General features: G+C 37.9%; 2 protein-coding genes and 1 long non-coding RNA gene across 10 annotated transcripts in view; 2 read left to right on the forward strand and 1 right to left on the reverse strand.

Annotated features, from left to right (window-relative positions):
- The window catches only part of BCLAF1 (BCL2 associated transcription factor 1), a 25,357-nt gene extending 22,328 nt beyond the window's left edge, over window positions 1–3,029 (forward strand). For 7 of the 8 annotated variants that reach the window (XM_032682038.1, XM_032682035.1, XM_032682036.1 and 4 more), the window contains 3 exons: window positions 526–672; window positions 2,318–2,527; window positions 2,660–3,029. In XM_032682038.1, the coding sequence (XP_032537929.1) occupies window positions 526–672; window positions 2,318–2,527; window positions 2,660–2,665 (363 nt within the window). In that variant the 3' untranslated portion in view covers window positions 2,666–3,029. The remainder of the gene's footprint in view (window positions 1–525; window positions 673–2,317; window positions 2,528–2,659) is intronic. The other variant, XM_032682040.1, reaches the window with a different exon arrangement.
- Window positions 1–6,261, reverse strand: part of LOC116783963 — a 19,171-nt gene extending 12,910 nt beyond the window's left edge. The window contains exons 1-2 of the long non-coding RNA XR_004355903.1: window positions 6,106–6,261; window positions 5,060–5,162 (exon numbers count right to left, since the gene is read on the reverse strand). This is a non-coding gene — a long non-coding RNA (uncharacterized LOC116783963). The remainder of the gene's footprint in view (window positions 1–5,059; window positions 5,163–6,105) is intronic.
- On the forward strand, window positions 6,249–16,201 carry MTFR2 (mitochondrial fission regulator 2). The gene is made up of 8 exons (XM_032682061.1): window positions 6,249–6,489; window positions 7,084–7,215; window positions 7,573–7,677; window positions 7,907–8,031; window positions 10,000–10,214; window positions 11,217–11,517; window positions 13,739–13,925; window positions 15,375–16,201. The coding sequence occupies exons 1-8, from the start codon at window positions 6,427–6,429 to the stop codon at window positions 15,471–15,473; spliced, it is 1,227 nt and encodes a 408-aa protein (XP_032537952.1). The 5' UTR covers window positions 6,249–6,426; the 3' UTR covers window positions 15,474–16,201.
- The last annotated feature ends 2,646 nt before the right edge of the window (window positions 16,202–18,847 follow it).

Consider the following 18,847-nt stretch of genomic DNA (forward strand, 5'->3'; position numbering starts at 1 on the left):
TTTAATTTGGCCTAAAGTACATTTCTGAGTCTCTCTTAAAAATGTGTGAGTAACACAGAGTGGATATACTACTTTAAAAACTGCATTGTTAGTATGTATTCTAGAATCGCTTCCTCATAACTGATACGATTGACTCCATAAATGACCTCTACCTTCCCCTTGATAGTTTTCTCCCTCTTCCAGTCTAGTTTTCTTATTTGTTTTTTGTCTGTGAACAGCTTCAGAAGCTATTCTGACCTTTTGTTGCAACACAAAAACTGCTGGTTTAACAGCAGTCAAAGGAAGTTTCTTTTTGGTGGTCATGGGTAAACATGCCAAATTCAAATGTGTTTCAATTAAGCTTAATAGAATCATTATTTCAAAGTGAATGCTTGAATATATTACTTAAGGTAATATGTGAATTTGAAAATGGTTTTACACTTGCAGATACTGTAATTAAGCACAGAAAGAGTATTTTCAGTAACAGAGAACTTGAACTCTTTGTGGTTTTATGTAAATGGATTAAATGACATCTTGGTTAATCAGTTTCGAATTAGGGGCAGAGGAAGAGCCAGAGGAGTCTTTGCTGGAACAAATACTGGTCCCAGCAACTCAAATACTACTTTTCAGAAGAGACCGAAGGAAGAGGAATGGGATCCTGAATATACCCCAAAAAGCAAGAAATACTTCTTGGTGGGTGTGGAGAACTCAATGTCTTATGCATGCTTTTGTTTTTTCAAACTTTCTACAAGTGTAGAAGTAGCATGCATGTGTGGACAGGGACTTCAGTGACCGTGAGGATATCAGGGTGGTTGTAGTGTCTAGTTCTGCTTCTCTTGCATCTTTCTGCAGCAGGCTGGCAGTAACTGAGGCCTGACACAGAATTTATCTCCAAAACTTTCATCAGGAGTGGGGAAGAAGGCAGGCTTAGACAAAAATTATTAAACCCAAACTTTAAACCAAAAAGATTTGTGCTGTGTTTTCCTAGATTTATGTCTTTATGACATTTGAGCTTTGTCTTAAATTCATCTGGAATCTAAGATGTCTGACTAAGAAGTCTGCAAAAGTGGAAAATCAGGAAAAGCTGACAGTATTTGTGGATGTATGTAGGCTGACTTTGTTATGAGCAGTTTTCTGCTCTTAGTTGAGTAGTGTGATAGTCATAAGAAAATCACAATAGTTTTGATGCCTTTTTCCCATCTGGATTGTGAAAGGAGGACTGTTGATGTAACCACTCTTAAGTAGTGTAGTATACTGAAAAGGTGGCCTCTACTCCAGTTGATTTCCTTAACAGTGCAAACTTTGAAGTATATTGTTTCACCATCGAAAAATAATAAGTAATGAGGATTAGACCTTCTCCTATAGCATTATAGCTTGCCACAAATATGTTAACAGGTAACTAAGAAATAATGCAGTCCTGGTTTGGATGATTGTACAAGGAGTTTTCTGTCTTCCTACACATATATAAACTTTTCTGATCTGTAAACATAGAGATACGATAATCTATTTATTAAGAAATGCTACAATACTAGAACAGTTAATTGTAGCTATTACACTTGAATTCATTAAAAATGTTTTTAGACAAAAATTACACCCTTTAGCTACTTTTATGTAGTTATTAAACTGCTTTATATGGGTGCGATATGTTTAGTAGTTCAGATTTCTTTCCAAATCACAAGTAAAAAAACATATGTTGAAGCAAGTGTACCTCACCATTCTAAATGTAAACCTTTTTTATATTAAATAATTGTCTGTAGCTTTTATGCAGTGCATGGAATGATTGTCAGAACTTAACAAACAATACAAGGTTTGGTAGCAAGACAGCAAAGTTTGGCTTATTAACCAACTCAGCTGTTGTTTGTTAATGTCAGATTTAAACAGTTTAAGCTTCATTTGCCCTGTGTTGTGCTGGGGAAGTGGGTTTTCTGAAAACTGCCTTCAGTTATTTTTCCTTATTAAGTATAAAGAACTGAAATACAAATTATTTTTAAAAAATCCTAGTACATTCCTAGAGCTTCTTCTTTTTAAAGTAACAATTTTTTCCCCTCAAAACTAGTAGTTCTTTATTCTGACTGAAGTGACAGATAAGTGACAGATAAGCTATTTGTTACAACATTTAGTAGACTCAGAGCTAATAAGAGCTCTTACAACAGTGTTATGGTTTTAATTACAGCATCATGAATTGTAAGAATATAGTTCATAATGGATTCTATAAACTATGATCTGAAGAGAACTTTTTAACACTTACTTTGTTTTATACATTTGCTATAGAGTGCTGACATTAAGGGGTACATTTAAGAGGTGTTCTAACCTTACTTTTTGTCTGGCATTATTGTAGCACGATGACAGAGATGATGGTGTGGATTACTGGGCCAAAAGAGGAAGAGGCCGTGGTACTTTCCAGCGTGGCAGAGGGCGTTTTAACTTCAAAAAGTCAGGTAGCAGTCCGAAGTGGACACATGACAAATATCAAGGGGATGGCATTGTGGAAGACGAAGAAGAAACGATTGAGAATAATGAAGAAAAGGACAGACGCAAAGAGGAGAAGGTAAATGGTTCAGTGGGTTGCGGATTAGACAGTTTGTCTTGTAAGTCATTGGGTGCGAGTGGGGATCGCTTTAAAAGGTTTTGGACTTTGGTTATTAACAGTTTACAACAAGACTTTTCTTTCTTTCCACAGGAATAACCCTGGAAGAAAGTTGTAGCTGAAAGAGCAGCTGTTGCACCACCCTCACAACATTTTTAATATGTTTTTTTGTTGTCAAATGAATGTAAGCATTTTACTTAAATTTTACTGTTGGAAAGTAGTTTAGGGGGATTGTTTTTGTTTTAAGCCTTTAGAAAAAAATCATGATACAGTAAACTATGTTAATGATCGTACAGGTAGAAAGTAAAATATTTGTAACAACTTTTAAGAAATTTTACTGTTTGTTATATGCAGTGTAATTCTGCTTTGTCCAAATATATGGTCAAGTACAACTGAAAGTTTTGATTCTCCCCTATGTCTGTGTTTTATTCCAAAGTAAACTTACAGTTCTGCACACCTGAAATCTTGGAGCAGCATTTTTTATAAACTGATTACTACATCTGTGTTGCCTTCTTATAAGAACTGTGTTTAAGGGTAGTTACATAGTCATAGTGTAAGTACAAACAGTTGTGCAAAATGCTGATTATATGTTCACAAGAATCACATTCACACAGTATCAGTGATAAACCTGGATTCTTATTCCACCCTGTGAGAGTGCAGCAAGAATTTTGCTTTAACGGTGAAATTTTCGCTCTTCTTTAGTAGCCTAAGAAATACATACTTACATAAATACTAAGTGAGTTTCAAGTGTATTCTTTGATAGCTTAGTCATCAGCAGAACACTTTAGCGAATAAATTGGTGGCAGTATCTTTTTTACTGATTTTTTTTTTTTTTTTTCCCTTCCAATTTGTTAAAACTGCCTCTTTAATTTCTCTATGTGCACTTGCCTCTCCAGACCTGTAATCTGGCAAGAGTAGGTCTTTAAGTGTTTCATTGGTAAAGATAATTCAGATATAGTGGAAGCGTGAGAAATGAATCTTACTTTCTATACACTGATTTCTAATAGTTGCGCTTCTGGAATTTTTATAGCCAAAGTGCAGGTGTTAGTCTGCTGCTTTTTTTTTTATTTTTTGACAAAAATAACAAACCCACAAGCTTAGTTTAGTGGTAGGTGCACACTTAAACTCCAGAATGTTAAGGGTGACACTAACATATTTGTATTACCAGAACAAGGACATTCTAATACAGCAAGATTACTTTGGTTTTCTTTCTCAAATAGCTGTTGATAAACTAAATCTTAATGTTACATGAAGTTAAAAGTGTAGTTGTTCTTATTCACCCCTTGGAATAGCATACTGTTTTTAAAAAATAAAAAAAGGAAAGGAAAAGCTTTGATAGAGGTGTTTGTATTAAATACGTATATGATGTATGCCCTCTTACTGGCTTTATTGTTAGGGAGTAATTAACCATCTGCCCGATCCAAGTTAAATACTAGAAGGCAGAAAAACAGTACTGTCTCTGATCCTAACTGTAGTTGAAGAAACTGTATTTTGAATTTGTACTAGTTTGCCAGCAGCTGTGTAGAAAGGGAAATAGGAATAATACTTGCCCTCCAGTAGTAGTTAGTTACTCAAGAGTTACTCCTTCTTTATGTTTTAGAAAGTTTAAGCCAACTATACTGTCGTTGCAAGATTTGCTTTTACATGTACAGTGCATGTTTTAATAGCTGTTTGAAATGTAAAACTGAATATTCCTTGGACTTTTTAGCAAAACTCACACAGACATTTCTGTATATTAAATCAGAATAAGCAGAAAAGGAACAAAACAAACTTGACATCAGTATCGAAGTCTTTCTTAATGAAGTAAAATTTAACACCAATCTGAAAATAACAAATAGGACCGAGATACACTTGAGCTGTCATAACCTTAGAACAGGTAATCTCTATCATCTAGGTCAAGTTGAAAGTGGATGGTTGTGGTCTGTGCGTCATAAAGCAAGATAATTCCTGGGTGAATAGGCAGATGTAAGTTCTGTGCTTCAGCTGAATGTTCAGGGAGATCATCATTGCTTTGGTGATGGCATTTGATCCTACAGACCTGTCTGTAGGTTAGATCATAAAATTCCTTTTTTCACAATCCCTAATTTCAGTGCAGTTTATTAAAAATATAATTTGATTTCAGAACACATACTGACAGCCATAAGCATTTTTAAAAATAAATTAGTTCAAATTAAGAGATAATATAGTCAAACATGCAAGTTGTAATCTGATTATCAGAGATCTGTAAGAAAGTGGGAGTGAAGATTATTTTTTTATAAATCCAAAACTGATGCTTTAGCACCTATTAGTCTTTCAACATTAACAGTGAATTTTCCCTGTTGTGAAAAAAAACTGTGTTTTGAAGTTTTCACTTGGTGCTACTAATGTAGTTGCATTTAAATTCCATTCACAAGTCATGCATTTTGCATTTCTCATTACAAGGTAAAGACCATCATTGATGGATCTCCAGGGAAAAAAATTTAGACATTATGCTGGCATAAAATGTTTAACTACCTTTTGAGTTCAGTAATTCATTCTGCTTGCTGCTCTCCAGCAATGCAGCACTTTGTGAATCTGCTTCACCTCTGTGGTGTACTTATAAGGTTTGAAGTTAGCCCTGCAGTTCAGATAAAATCAGACATCCATTTCACTAGGCAGAAAAAACGCCAACAACCAACCCAAACAAAAACCCCCAAAACACACCAAAAAATCTAGCTATGTGTTATTCTAGACTGTGTGCACTTGATCAGTTTCTTGGTTCGGAATTAAACCTCACATCCTGTTCCTGGGAAGGCAGAATCAGTTGCATTACTGTAACAGTGGGCAACTACATCAGATTTAAGCTTTCCTGCTGTTACCAGCTTTGGTACATCTCCAGAGGTAAAGGCTGCAGCATTAGGCCTTGAGCCTCATGTCACTTCTCCTTGTTTCTTAAAGCTAGCCTGTCACAAAATCCTTTTCTTTAGAAGATCCTGCAGGTCCCTTCTGTACTGCTCAGAGTTGTTGTACCTGCTGACTTGAAGCCTTTCTGTATGAGGTCTCTCTCAACTGCACCTCTAGTTCCAAAGCAGCTGGTTACTGGTGCTGATCCAGTCAAACCTCAAGCTTAAACCTTCCTAGGCCCCTGAACCTGCTCTGTGCTGTTCTTACAGTGTGTGTTATCGGTACTGTTCCTTCTTTGTGTTTGATCTTGGAGAATCGGTCTATGTGACAAGTTATGGGTAATAGTAACTACACTACTAACAGTAGTAACACTATCTGCATAGCTGGAGGAAAAAGATATCCATATTATTTCTCTGAGTGGAAGCACTGTTTTATTTTGTCACACTGCAAGTGTTCTTGAAGTATTGAATTTTTTAAAGAAACAGCAAGAAATCTTTACAAGCAGGATTAAAGAACAGGTATCTAAATAACAGTATCTAAAGCCAGATTTCTTGTTTTGAAGTGAACTCAGTTTGTTCAGATGCTATCAGGTAGTTATTGTGCTGAGGATACTTTGAATGAACTAGTTATGAGTTTGCTACATCGAGGACCCCAAACATCTCAGTTTAGCCCTTTACCATGAATTCAGAGCTATAACATGCCCTGGTGAGTTTCTTCTCTTGATGCGTACTGTGTTCTGCTCTCGCAGTCGCCGGAGCTGCCTTTTCGCAGGAGTGCCGCAGCCCAGCCTAGGGCCTTCAAACCGCTCTCTCCCGACACCCCCCGCGCGGGCCCGCCCCGCCCCCTCATTGGCTCTACCCCATGCCCTGCCGCGTTCCTATTGGCGGGCTACCCCTCTGCCCCGCCCCCGGCCCCGACTGGCGCTGCCCGCGCGGGGCTGGGGCGGGCTCGGTGTTGCCTTCGGTGGGCTGCTGATCCGGCTGCGCCTTCTGCCTCCCATGGCGCTGCTGCTGGATCTGCTCCGCCGGCTGCTGGAGCTCCTGGGCTGGCCGCCCCACCAGGTGAGACCCCGCGGTGGCGCAGGGGGCAGTCTGCTGCCGGGCGGCACCCGGAGACCCGCTGGTGCGAGGCGTCCCGCCCGCAGCCGCCGTGGTTCCGCGCAGGGAGGGAGCGAGGGAGAGATCGGCACCGATGGCGGGGCGGCGGGTTCCACGCCCTCCGTGCCCACAGCTGGGCTCGTCGGCACACTCTGCCCGCACGTGGGAACGCGTGGATCACTGCTCCGGCACGGCCGGTCAAGGCGCGCTTTTTACCCTGAGCAGAGTCAGGAGCGTCAGCTGTTCCTGCTTTGCTGCTTTAAATGAAAGGCTACATACCCATTCCCAAGTTAATTCTGTGTTTCCGGAGACCTGGGAAAGGTGCGGTATGGGAAGCGGAGACAGCTCACCGGTGCAGTGTCGGGCCTGATGGTGGAGGGGGGCTGTGGGCAGCTCCTTCGTGGGTGTGTTGGTAGCGAGGTGCTGCTGCAGCGTGTGCTTCTGAGGCGGATCTGGGATATGTGTGTGAAACTGCCAGAGTGGCTCTAGGGACTCTAGTTTGACTGATTTTTCCTCTTTATTTTCTTGTTTCCATCGTTGGGACTTCTTTTTTGACAGGCTGTATTTTTTGAAACTCGCACGTTTGGCAGCAGTATCACTCGTGCAATCAGAACATGCCTTCCTTCAGCAGTCTCATCAGGAAGGCATTTCCAGCAGTTGTACACCATAATAAGGAAGTATCAAATCAAGGTACATTACATTTATTTCACTTCTTTACTAACTTTTTTTCCCCAAAGACTTACACAGATGCGTATGATTACTTAAAATGTGCAGTTTTTCTTTTGTCAGTATCTCAGGATATTTACCTTTGTGCCTCTTTAAAGTATTCTGTGAACAGGCTGTATTTTGGAAGCACCTTAGACATTGTTTGTTAAAATCAGTGTAGACCTCTTTGGACTTTCAGCTAGAGAAGAGCATTGGAAAGTTAAATTAACCTAACTGTATTATATTTAATTACATATAATATTAAAGGATTTAATAATTTGGATTGTAAGAACTGCGGAATTTGATTTTACTTCTCATTTGCAAAGGTTTTCTGATTTTTAGGTCACATCTGTTTGCCAAAAAAAGCAATATGGATCTACTCGAAGTGTTGTCCGGAGACTTGGGACAATTCTTTCCTTGGAGCCCTACCCAAGACCTTATTTTCAAGTAAGCAATTTTCATATGTATGCTTCACCTATTTGCATTTTCTTGTTTCTTAATTTGATGATAGCTTTTCTGTTCTTTTTAGCTCGTGTAGTTTGTGTGTTGCATCCCTTACGTTCCCTCTTTTCCACTTCCTTACATCACTGTTTAAAAACTCTTTTTGCAGAACTTTCAGTATGTGCTGAATTCGGTTTCTCTTCATACCTTTTTTTGTCATTCTTGTTTGGTTTAGCTTGTTCAAGACCCAAGTCCATTGGGTTATGATGAACAAAGTGCAGCTCCAACTCCTGTGGCTCCATCACTTGCTGATGTCCTGTGGGTGGCAAATGATGAAGGACAGGCTTTTACTAGACTTAGGTAAGTAAAAGTATAAAAAGGAGTAATAGGAGTAAAAGGAGTTATGCCTTCTGTTCTTTATGGGGTGTGAATTCATGTTTGTTTCTTTTTTTTCCCTAACATTTTCCAGAAATATCTTAGGTGTTTTTGGTAGGGGCAGTTCCTGCTTACCTGGAAATCCTTACTGTGTAAAGCATTCTTATCCAAAAGATTTCTGAAATTTAGCCTCCTATTTTCTTTTCATAGTAGCATGTCAGATGCATTGCTGGTATTTTAATTGGTTTTCACTCACAAAGTATTTTGTGAGTTGAAGGGAAATTTGGTCATTGCGGTATGCCCTAAGATTATTCCTATCTTTATCCTTTTAGTTTGCAACCATTTTGATAAATTTTAGAAAGGGAAAAACAAGAAAAAATATTTAAATATCTCCTTTTGACTTTGATTTCTGCACTGCTCTGTGTAAACCTTGGTGATTGCTTTGCTGGAAAGTACGAACATAATTTTTTTTATCTTAACAATTTGAAATAGATTTGAGTATAGTTTATATAATTCTTTCTAGCCTTTATAGAATGTTGAAGGAAAATATTTTTACAAATTACCAAGTATTTCAGGTACTGTGAAAAGAGAAATTGTGCAGGAATTTGCAGACACAAATAGTGTACGAGTTTTATCTTTTTTTTCCCCACTAGAGAAGAAATAGAAAGTTGTCTTTCCTCTAAAGGATATGTTCGAAATCAGAGGATGAGTTAGAGAGCCAGAACCAAGATTAAAATGTGGACATTTGTACTGTCTTTTACTCTATCTGTATAGGATGATGTAATTCTACTTCAGATTGAGATTTGTTTGTTTGTGATCTTTGTGCTACTTGCTGGTAATGAAAATACAAGAAACTGATGGATTCAAAGGACACACTTTTTATTGGAGAAGTTTTGATACAGCGTGTTTCATACAACACTGGTAAAATACTATGATTAAGAATATTGTACAAAGGCATATTGTTAGAAGGCCTGTTTTGTCTTGTTTATGCTTGTGCTGTTCTCCAGCTGATCAGATTCGCAGATCTATGACAGTTTATTCTTTTGTTGTTTCCATTCTTTCCTCCCCTTCTGGCTCTGTGGGATGTTTTTTCAAGAACAGCTATTCTAATTGATATCTTTTCCCTTTCAAGCAGTGCGACTAACAAGGGTTTTTGGCAAATCAGAAAGCAATGCTGCAGGTCTGATTTGATGTAAAAGGATAGTTAATATAAGAGAAAAGATCTGGTTTGTTTTCAACCAAAACTTAGTATATCTTGAATAAATAACGTAAATTTAATTTCTTTGTTTTATAATGAAATTCTGGCAGTTAGATTTTATACTTATTTTATATTTTAAGGTTCTTTCTGCAGGCACAGACTCGAAACAATTTTTAAAATTAAAACCTGAGACTTACAGCACAATTTTCTGATGCTGTCTTTGTTCGTAGTAGCTTATACAAGATGAGGTTCTTATTCTGTAAGTGTATATTAAACCTTGTTATTCTCCAGTATATTTTCTGAAAGATTGTAATTTCTTTGCTTATTGCAGTGTTCTTCGTAGAGTTTGATAAATGACTAAAATTTATGAAGCCTAATTAAGAGATCATTAGCCTTTGTCTCTCCTGCCTTTCATATTCATGTAAGGAGAAGGGAGAGACACCACATGGTGTCATTCTAATAGTTATTGAATAATGACAACTCAATCCTACTGTATGGCTTTATGATGTTTAATTATCCCTGAGTAAATTATCTGACTAATTTTTATGATGACTTTGCAAGGATCTACATCGTACTTGAGCAAAGGGAGACTTAAAACATTTTAAAGCTTATGAGTAGTTAAAAGTGTAGTTTTCTTAGATGGTTTGAAAATTTAGGTCTTGCTGAATGACAGTAACTTTCTTGAATAGACAGTAGCTTTGAGATTTCCATTGTTGGCTGAGCCTTTTGAAACTCTCTCTTTCATTGCTTTCTAGGACTGAATTATGGAGAAAAGAGAAACATACAGCTCATCATGACCTATATCCATCTATAGATTCAATACAGAGCGTTCCAAAAAACAGCACACGAGAAGACAATGTTGATCAAGCAGCACTCCAGAAGATTTCTGCACTTGAAGATGAGCTAACCTTTCTTCGTGCTCAGATTGCTGCAATTGTTTCAGCGCAGACACTGGGAAGCATTCCATCACGTGAGCCCTTCTGGTTTGAAGCAAACCACTTTTCCTTTTTATGCTTTAGAGCTTGCCATGCCTGACAGAGAACTTTTCTCACTGAAGATACGCCAATAAATTTACCAGATATAGTATTTTGTTTCTCTTTTTGCTGTTGGTGGCCCTCTCTCACTTCTATTTTGTGGCCTGTTTGTCAAGTTCAAAAGTTGATCCTAAGTAATCTTCGTACTCATTTCCATGTCTGTGAAGGAGCTTAATAACATCACTATATACAGGCTACCAATTATTGTTTGAAAAAATTACAGACTATGTCGTCCATTTGTGTTTTGTGCTGTTTCTAACAAGTTAGCAAAATAATGGATAGAAAAATTATTTTAAGTCAAGTCAGATTTGGGCTTTAACAAAAACAAACACCTCAGACAGATGTGTCTAAGATAGTTGGTCTCCAGCATGAACTTCTATCTTGTGGCTTCTCTTTTTCCCCTAAAAATTTTGAGTCTTGATTGTTTTACTTGCAGACTAACCCCACTGTGGTTGCTGAAATACGTAAACCTGTGCGAGGTACTTACTTTTCTGTGGCATCGTGAGGACTTCTGTGATTCAGTTAGTTGTTGTGTTGACTCTTCTTCTGTCTCTTCTCCATTGCACTCAGTACTGTAGTCTGTTTTACATGTTTTGTGGCTATCTTTGCTTTTGCTTCATGTGGGTTATTATGACCTTCAGACCATCGAGAACAAACTGTTTGTAGTTGCTGTTGGAGGGCTGCTTTGCTGATTTGTCTAGTGCTTAGATTGAAAACGCAAACAGAGAAAATCAGAGCAGCATAGGACACCTCAGATTCATTGTTTTGTGTTTTTTGAATCTGTGGGTTTGAAGTTATGTTCTTAGTTTTAAGTCTAGTTCTTCTGTGTTATAATGTGCGAGGTGCATAAGAAAGTGCTTTAAGAGGGCAGTCTTATCTTGACTTAAAACCGAGTCATCCTACATGTTAGTCTTTTTTCTTCTCTTAACTCTATCCAGAAGCCTTTAAAACACCCAGCACTCCAGATGGATTTTACCCAGTGCCAGCCATGACTTCCACACCACTGTCCGTCTCTCACAACCACTTTGTAATTCCCTTGCCTCCTCCACTTCCTTGTGGTGTACCATCTGGTGTTGATTCTAGTAAATCTGCAATGGAACTTATAAAACAACGCCGTGCTGCAAGAAACGGTGATTCAAGTGCAGCTGATAGTGCTGATCACCAGAAGACAAAGAATGTTCCTAGTATGATGGAAGTTTTGAAAGACCTAAACAAAGTTCAGTTGCGAGCTATTGAGAGGTAGGTTGAATTAAATGTGTACCTCAGCAAGCCAAGTCTGCGTAAGCATCACAGCACTTCAGTAGCACCAGAGAACACCAGTGCGAAACATCATTTCATGAGCAGCTACTGCTGTCAAACTGAAGTTGGCAACGTCTGAGTTCACAGCTTGGAATGTAAGATACTTGTGACATGGCTTTTAGGTGCATTTAAAACGTGCTGAATATCACAGCATTTAAAACTAGTTTGCTGCTTCAGTATGCAAATCTCAGGTTGGTGTGGGGAGGTGGGAGATTGTTTACAAAGTTTCCTACACCATTACAGAAAAATTCATCTGAACAAATAACTTTCTGGATTCACAGTGAAGGGCCAAATCCTTGGGGAAACTTTGGAAAACTACTTTTAGCATGCCCAAACTATCCTGGTTCAAGCTTCGAAGTGTTAAAGAAAACATATACTGTATCTTTTATTGAAAATGTTTCACAAATTTGTATTTCAATAGTACACTTGGGTTATAAGTATTTTTAATGGTCAGCTGTTTTGATGGTAAGCACAGTTGACCTGTTACAAAAATGCTTTACTAAAGACTGCAACACTTCTTCGGGTCAGCGTTGCTGTGCTGTGCTAGGCATAATAGAGGTTGTCAGATGTTTTTGAACTTCTTGAGTTGAAAAAGTATGTAAGAATAACTGAGTCTATAATGAATATTTGAAGCTCTTAATGTGGGAAGAATGTCACTTGGCAAAACTTACTGCTCTCATTTCAACATTTTCCTGACTGTGAGCTTTATCTCTAAAAGTAACTAGCACAAATCTTGGACAATTATCTCTATGCAACTCTAAAGCATGTCTTTACATTTTGATGACATCTTCGCAGTAAATAAGGCAAATATAAAGTGCACTTAGGTAAACCTGTATACTTCCTTTACATATATTTTCTTCCATATAATTCCGTGTATGGAGAGTCAAGAAAGTGAGTTGTTCTGGTTGACAGTTTTAATACCCAGCATGTTGAGCATGAGCATAATTAGAAGTGGTACGTGTGTGTCCAAAATGCTTTCTGGATTTAGGCATCTGCCTTTATTCTGAAGGTAGAACTTAACTGGATAATGAATTTGTATTGCTGGGGGGACTAATGATGGCCAAAATTGCTATAGACTTTCAGCCTGCAGTCTGAGAATAGTTTCATGTGTGCACAGCAAAGGGAAAACCCTTGTTCTCAGAAACTGATAGTCTGAAGATCCCAGTTTCTACCACCCTGGACACGCTGGGCAAATGTTCTGTCAGCTTGTTTTGTAGGAAGAGTGAACTCTGTCCTTTCAGGTCTCATGTGAGTCCCAGACTTTGAATAAGCTCAGCACTGTCAGCGTGCATTATTAGGTACAAATCATTGGCCTGGAGGCAGCACTTTACTAGCAGAACTCTGAACACCTCTAGATTCCTCCCCCCTCGCCCTCAGATACCTCAATGATTAGAAAGTCTTTCTTATGATTTATTTTCTTGGACTGGTCACTGGCTTCCACATTCATGTTAGGTTTTGGGGTGCAGGTGCTGGTTTGATTTTTAATTTGATAAGAACAGTTTTTCTAAATTAAAATACAAGCTCTACTTTTGTTGCCTATAAAATTTTTCTGTTTGGATGCTCAGGTACTCACTTGGAGGGAAAAACTGTCTTTGAAGGCTTTGTGCCAAACCTGATGATAATTTTTTTTCTTTTTAAATAATGAAACTTGAGTTAAGTGTAGCTTATAAATGGGACTTTGTGTTTACCTGGCTGCATATTTGACTTAAAGGGGTTGTTTTCTTTAAATATAATTGCTCTGTGGAATTTCCTAAGTTTGTTTGTTCTTGTGGGACCATAGAAAGCCATGGTATTCTGAACTTAAAATGAATAAAGTTTGTCAGATTACATTCACATTTATTATGAGATACTGTAGTGGGACATTTCCACTAATGTAGCTTAATATAACCTATAAATGAATTGCTATAAAAACTGTACATTCTGCTTTTTTTTTTTAAATTTTCTCTATTTATTTGCAGTACTTCAACATGTGTTGATTTACTGCTGTTTTTCTTCATGGAACAGCATCAAGTGGTGTTTTCAGGCTAAGAATGTGGCTGACAAGTTGTTGGGTGTACTTGTATAAATTGTATTTGATGAATTGCTGTAAATTTACAGCAGCATTATTTATGTAATCAGGAATAGGGTCGGGAGACAATAATTATTTATTTTTTTTCCCCAGGTCTCCTGGAGGTACTCCTCTTTCTAGACCCCAAAAGAGGCAAAGTTCAGATTGGGATCCAGTTGCTCTACTAACTCATGCACTAAAGCAGAAATTTGCACATAAAAATTATGATGAAGATGATTCTCTGGACAAAGAAAATAGATCTTTTGATAACTCTCCATTTTCTAGTCCAGAGATCCCAATGGTACGTTTTTATATAAGAATGTGTGTTTATATTCTTGAAATTACTGCTCTTTTCATGGATAGTTGTAGGGTTTTTGCAAGTCTAGAACTTCTCTTCAAGTTTTTTTAGCCGTCAGCCTAGCTAGTTGCTTTTTTAAAAGTATAATCAAGGCAGAGAATATCAAAGATTAATTATTTTGGGTGTACAATTCTACATGTGCCAAGAGAAAAAACTTAGAAGACTGATTTTAAAAGTTCAACTCATGGTTGATTGAACTATGGACATTTGCTTGACGGTAACTGGCAAGTACTCATGCATAGATATTTTACAAATAAAGATGTTGGGAAGGCACAGAAAGGTCTGACTAACAGATGCTAAGTGTTCAGAAATGAAATCAAAAGCATAGTCAGTAATATTTTTCTTTGAGGTAGCATAATTTTCACACAGTTTGTATCTTTATCCAAAATGAGATGTGATTCTGTTGTAAAGCCCACAAAAAATACAGTTTTTTCTATGAACAAAGAAGCATGGTAGGTGGGACCATCAGACTAAGGTGAGTCTGAGCATTGTTTTCTGCAGAGCAGCCTGTGCAAGCTACCTCGGCTTACACCGTCCAGCAGTCCTGTTGGTTGCTTGTTAAACATTTTCACAAACCTCAGAACTGCTTAGACGAGGTGGTTAGAAATAGGTGACAGTAATTTAAACTGTCTCTGTTTAGCAATTCTGTCTTTTTATCGTAAGAGTGAGATAAATTATTTGGACTGTGGCACTTGTTATCCTAATAAGTAATAGTAATGCAAAACATGTAACGGAAATCCAGACATTCTTTGAAGGCAGCTGCTCATACATGAGGCTAGCTGCGTGGCTGAAAACTTGAGGAAAAATAAACGTGTGTGTGTTCCTCTTTCTAGCTATAATTACTTTATTTTTTTCAACTGCCACAAGAATTTTGCGAGCAAAATGTAGCATATATTCTACAGACTGCAGTGAGTCAACAGCTCTGGTGCAGTCTTAATAAATTTCTTTGACTTTTTAATTTTTCCTTTTTGGGGAAAAAAAAACCAACTTCTTGAAGATAGCCAGGCTTGTATTTTGGATGCTGCCGACCATTGCATTGCATAGCTGACACACCTGATTCTAGATACAAAGATCAAAAATATATCCTCTAACAGGTGGATTATAAAGTCCTGAAAGAGAGACTGCATGAGGCTGGCATATTCAGGAGTAGATGCAAAAAGATGGACTTTTTCTGCTTAAAGGAGAATAATCTTATTAGAGTTTGTAATCGAGCCTCTAATTGTTAACTGTTGAGTATTTTGAAGAATAAATGTACTTAAACCAATTGCACGAGCTTAGTATTTTATTCTTCCTACATTAAGAGAAGTACAACAACTCTTCCAAACCATTTCTATTGTAAACATCTAATTCAGTTGTCTTGGGTATAATTATAATTCCATCCCTGTTCCCCAGGTTGGACGTTGCAGTCTGAAGCTAAATGCAAAACCTAGCCTTACAAGAACTGATGAAGTTGAACAGCTACCAGCGTGGAAACTGAGAGCTCATATTTAGCTGCAGTAGAAACTTCTGAGGAAACTTCATAGTGTACATAAGTGGTGGGTCCACTTGTGGAAACTGCTGTAAGGTGCTGTATTGTGTTGTTCTAGAACAGGTCTTTCCTATGCTATTAAAGTTTGGGTGTTGTAGGGTTTGTAAAATTACCTCCTCCTTAGTTTCCCAGAAGCCAAACTTGTGAATGTGATGTTTTTATGAGAAGCACAGAACCAAAAGAAGGCTTCCATTACTATGGAGCAGTGTGTTTGAAACCTGGGAAATCGAGGAAAGCAGTGTGTGGGGAGGGAAATTTATTGCTGTAGCAGCTGAAGTGTATGTTCTGTTTGCACTCCAGTGTAAATAACGAAGTATAAACTTTTTGTTAGTGTGTTATCACTGACTGTATATAATGGTAATACTTTTTCCTTAGAGTACCATGGTTTTCTTTGCAGTTTGCTGATGCGACTCCTTATTCCATGTGCGAATGGTATTCTGATTTATTTTGGGTCAGGAGATGAACTTTTATGTTTGTGAAACTTTGTGCTGTAAGTAAACTGCAGCTGCCTATTAAGTGCCTGTAATATGAGGGAGTTGCATTCTGAGATTAAAAAGACCTTGTAGAGAGATCTGCTAGCACATAGTCTAAATTCCATGTGTAAGTAAACATTAATTCCCGTCTCATCTTGTCCGTCTGACCTCAGTTTTGTTCACATGAATTTATAAAATAAAATTTTCTTTATATTGTAGATGTGTGTGGTAGTGGCCTTTTGTGTTGCAGACTCTTTTGTATCTTAAGAACTGACCGTATTAGACAGCTTCTTAAATTGCATTATCTAAAACTAATTAAAGTACAGCTTATATTTTTTCCTGCCAGAGTACTTGATGGAGCCATTTATGTACAAATTTATGATCCAGTGCTTACAGTAACTGCTTCACTTAATCTTTTGTCTAATGATCCTGGTGTATAAAACCTAAATCCCATCAGACTGTTGAATGTGTCCCTTATATATATTGTGTGTCTTCTATTTCCCTGCTCACTTACACAGAGTAGACTGGCAGCTGTATCCCCTCCTACTGCTGAATCTTCTTTGCACAGTTGTAAGAAATTAGTGTGCAAATGCCATACTTCCATTTTAGTTTTAAAAGTTATCTTTTGACTAAGACCAAAGCTTAAGTGACTTGATACATTATGCTCCTAAAATGACATCATCTAGATGTTTGTTTTTTGGGGTTTTTTTTCTGGATTTAGTAATTATTTAACTTTATCATATTCTCCCATTCTTTGCTTGGTCCATAACAGTTTGGCCTTCCCTTTCTTTCAAAATACACGTTTGCTGCTTCCTCTACCTAAATTTGGCAACTGCTATAAAATCCATATTGAATAACCAGCTCGGCCCCCTACTTGGCAATCTTACCCTCTTCTATCAAAACTCCTCATTGTCTTTGCTGCTCTGGTCTGCTATACTAGGGCATCAAGGAGCAACAGGGAGAGAAGTTGATGCAGTGCCTGCAGAAGAGGATATGAGGGCAGGAGAGTCCCTGGAAGCATAAGGCCTATGAATTGGCTCCATTTTTCCTCAGTATCTTCATTGTGGTGAGGGGGAGCAAGTTATCTCCTGTTTTATATCAGTGTTCCTAGATCCAGGGGATTTCAGGGTTTGTGGCCATTCTGCCGTGACTGACAAACATGAGGATGGAATTCTTTCTGTGAGAGACTGAATTATCTACAAAGCCCTCAATACAGCAGTCTCTCTCCTCTACGTTAGTTGCTTTATGTGACCAACAGTTTCTTGTCTTCAGGAAGAACTGTTGTTTTGGACTCCTTTTATATTTTTCTGTTCTCCCCAGAATTCATCTTGGGGTTTGGCCACAGGAGGAGTTTGCAGTAGGAATTTTGAATTTGAAAGTGTCTTTTCATTTTGGAAAGGACTTCTGAGAAATTTCTTAGTAGCTCTGAAACCAATGATCTAGTGTCAGAAGCATCTGCAAATTTTAGTGGACTGTATGATCGTTCTGGTTGTTGGGTACTCTCTCTGATTTTTGTGTCAGTTTGATGTGAATTGTGCAGTAATGTAGTTATAAAGTAGTTTAAGCTGATCCACTTCCTTAGGAAAAAGAATAAATCATGGGTCATGTAGGTTGTTTTTTTTTTCCCCAACTGTGTACCATGTAGACACGTTATGAGAACGGAGTCTTTATTTTATGTAGTTCCAGTTATAAATTAGGGTAGGCATTCAACTCTGGTATACCTTGAGAAGTCTGTGGGTGGCATCTGGTAACATCTGACAGTTTTCAGTACTAAGAAGTTGCAAAGCTTAGGAATAGTTAGCAATGAAAAGTTTTATCAGTCATTGCAGAGATTTTTCTCATTTTCAGAACTGATGGAAATGTGGCTTTGTCATCTTATTTTCTTTGACTAGACCTTCTGTATCAACAGCTTGGAAGCAACTTGAGGTTCTCGAAGGTTACCTATGCCCACCTAGAATCCATGCCCTGTTCACCTACAAATACTCTGGTTTACATGGTCCCTGAATGAATTGCTCAGTCACAGTGCAACTCAAGAGTTGTGCTATTAATACGAGAGAGGAGGAAGAGACTCAAGAACACGAGTGCTCTATTGATCTGGAACAATCTTGTGACAGGCTGTACCTTCTTATTCTATCACTGAAGAAGTCTGAAAAACTTGCTCTCCTACCACTCACAATGAATTTTTGGGCAGCCTTGTCTTCCTTCGGGGGTTGTTGCTGGGGTGGTCTCTGGAATGAACGTTGGTTTTGGTTTTCCTCTAAAAAGCCTATAAAATATGTATAAGTATATCCAATTTTCCAGTTGATAAAATTGAAACAAGAATAAATGTTTCAAATATTTTGAGTAAATAGGGTAAGAAGGAAAAGTACAATGCAATCCTTTAAAAACAGTTTTACAGATTTTCCTCTGTATAGGAGATCCTATAAGATTTGAGTGAGCTTCCCATTACAAGGAGACTAATGAATACAATTACCTGAACTATCAGAATGTCACTGCTGATATACTCCTATAATATACCAGACCTGTCCAGATACTCACTACTTGTGAGGGACAATTAATATATAATCTGTCTTCTCTCTGCACATGTAGCTACAGAGTTTTTGGGTAAAGGCAGAGCAGAGAATATGCAACAGTATTCACTGCCCTCAGTTTATTCTTCTTGTCAGGAATTAATTGCATTGTTCTTTAGTCCTAACTAAATAGTAAAATTATATGTATTATATTAGGGAACCTACTAAACAAGTTAACCTTGAGTTACTGATCAGATGCCTTGGGGAAAGAAAGTTATGCAGGCAAGACTACTGAAGCAAGTGATGTCCCAATGTTAAGCATTGTCTGCAGCCACTGACTTCACCTACATGTGT

The sequence above is a fragment of the Chiroxiphia lanceolata genome, chromosome 3 (genome assembly GCF_009829145.1).
Source record: "Chiroxiphia lanceolata isolate bChiLan1 chromosome 3, bChiLan1.pri, whole genome shotgun sequence".
NCBI classification, from domain to species: domain Eukaryota; kingdom Metazoa; phylum Chordata; class Aves; order Passeriformes; family Pipridae; genus Chiroxiphia; species Chiroxiphia lanceolata.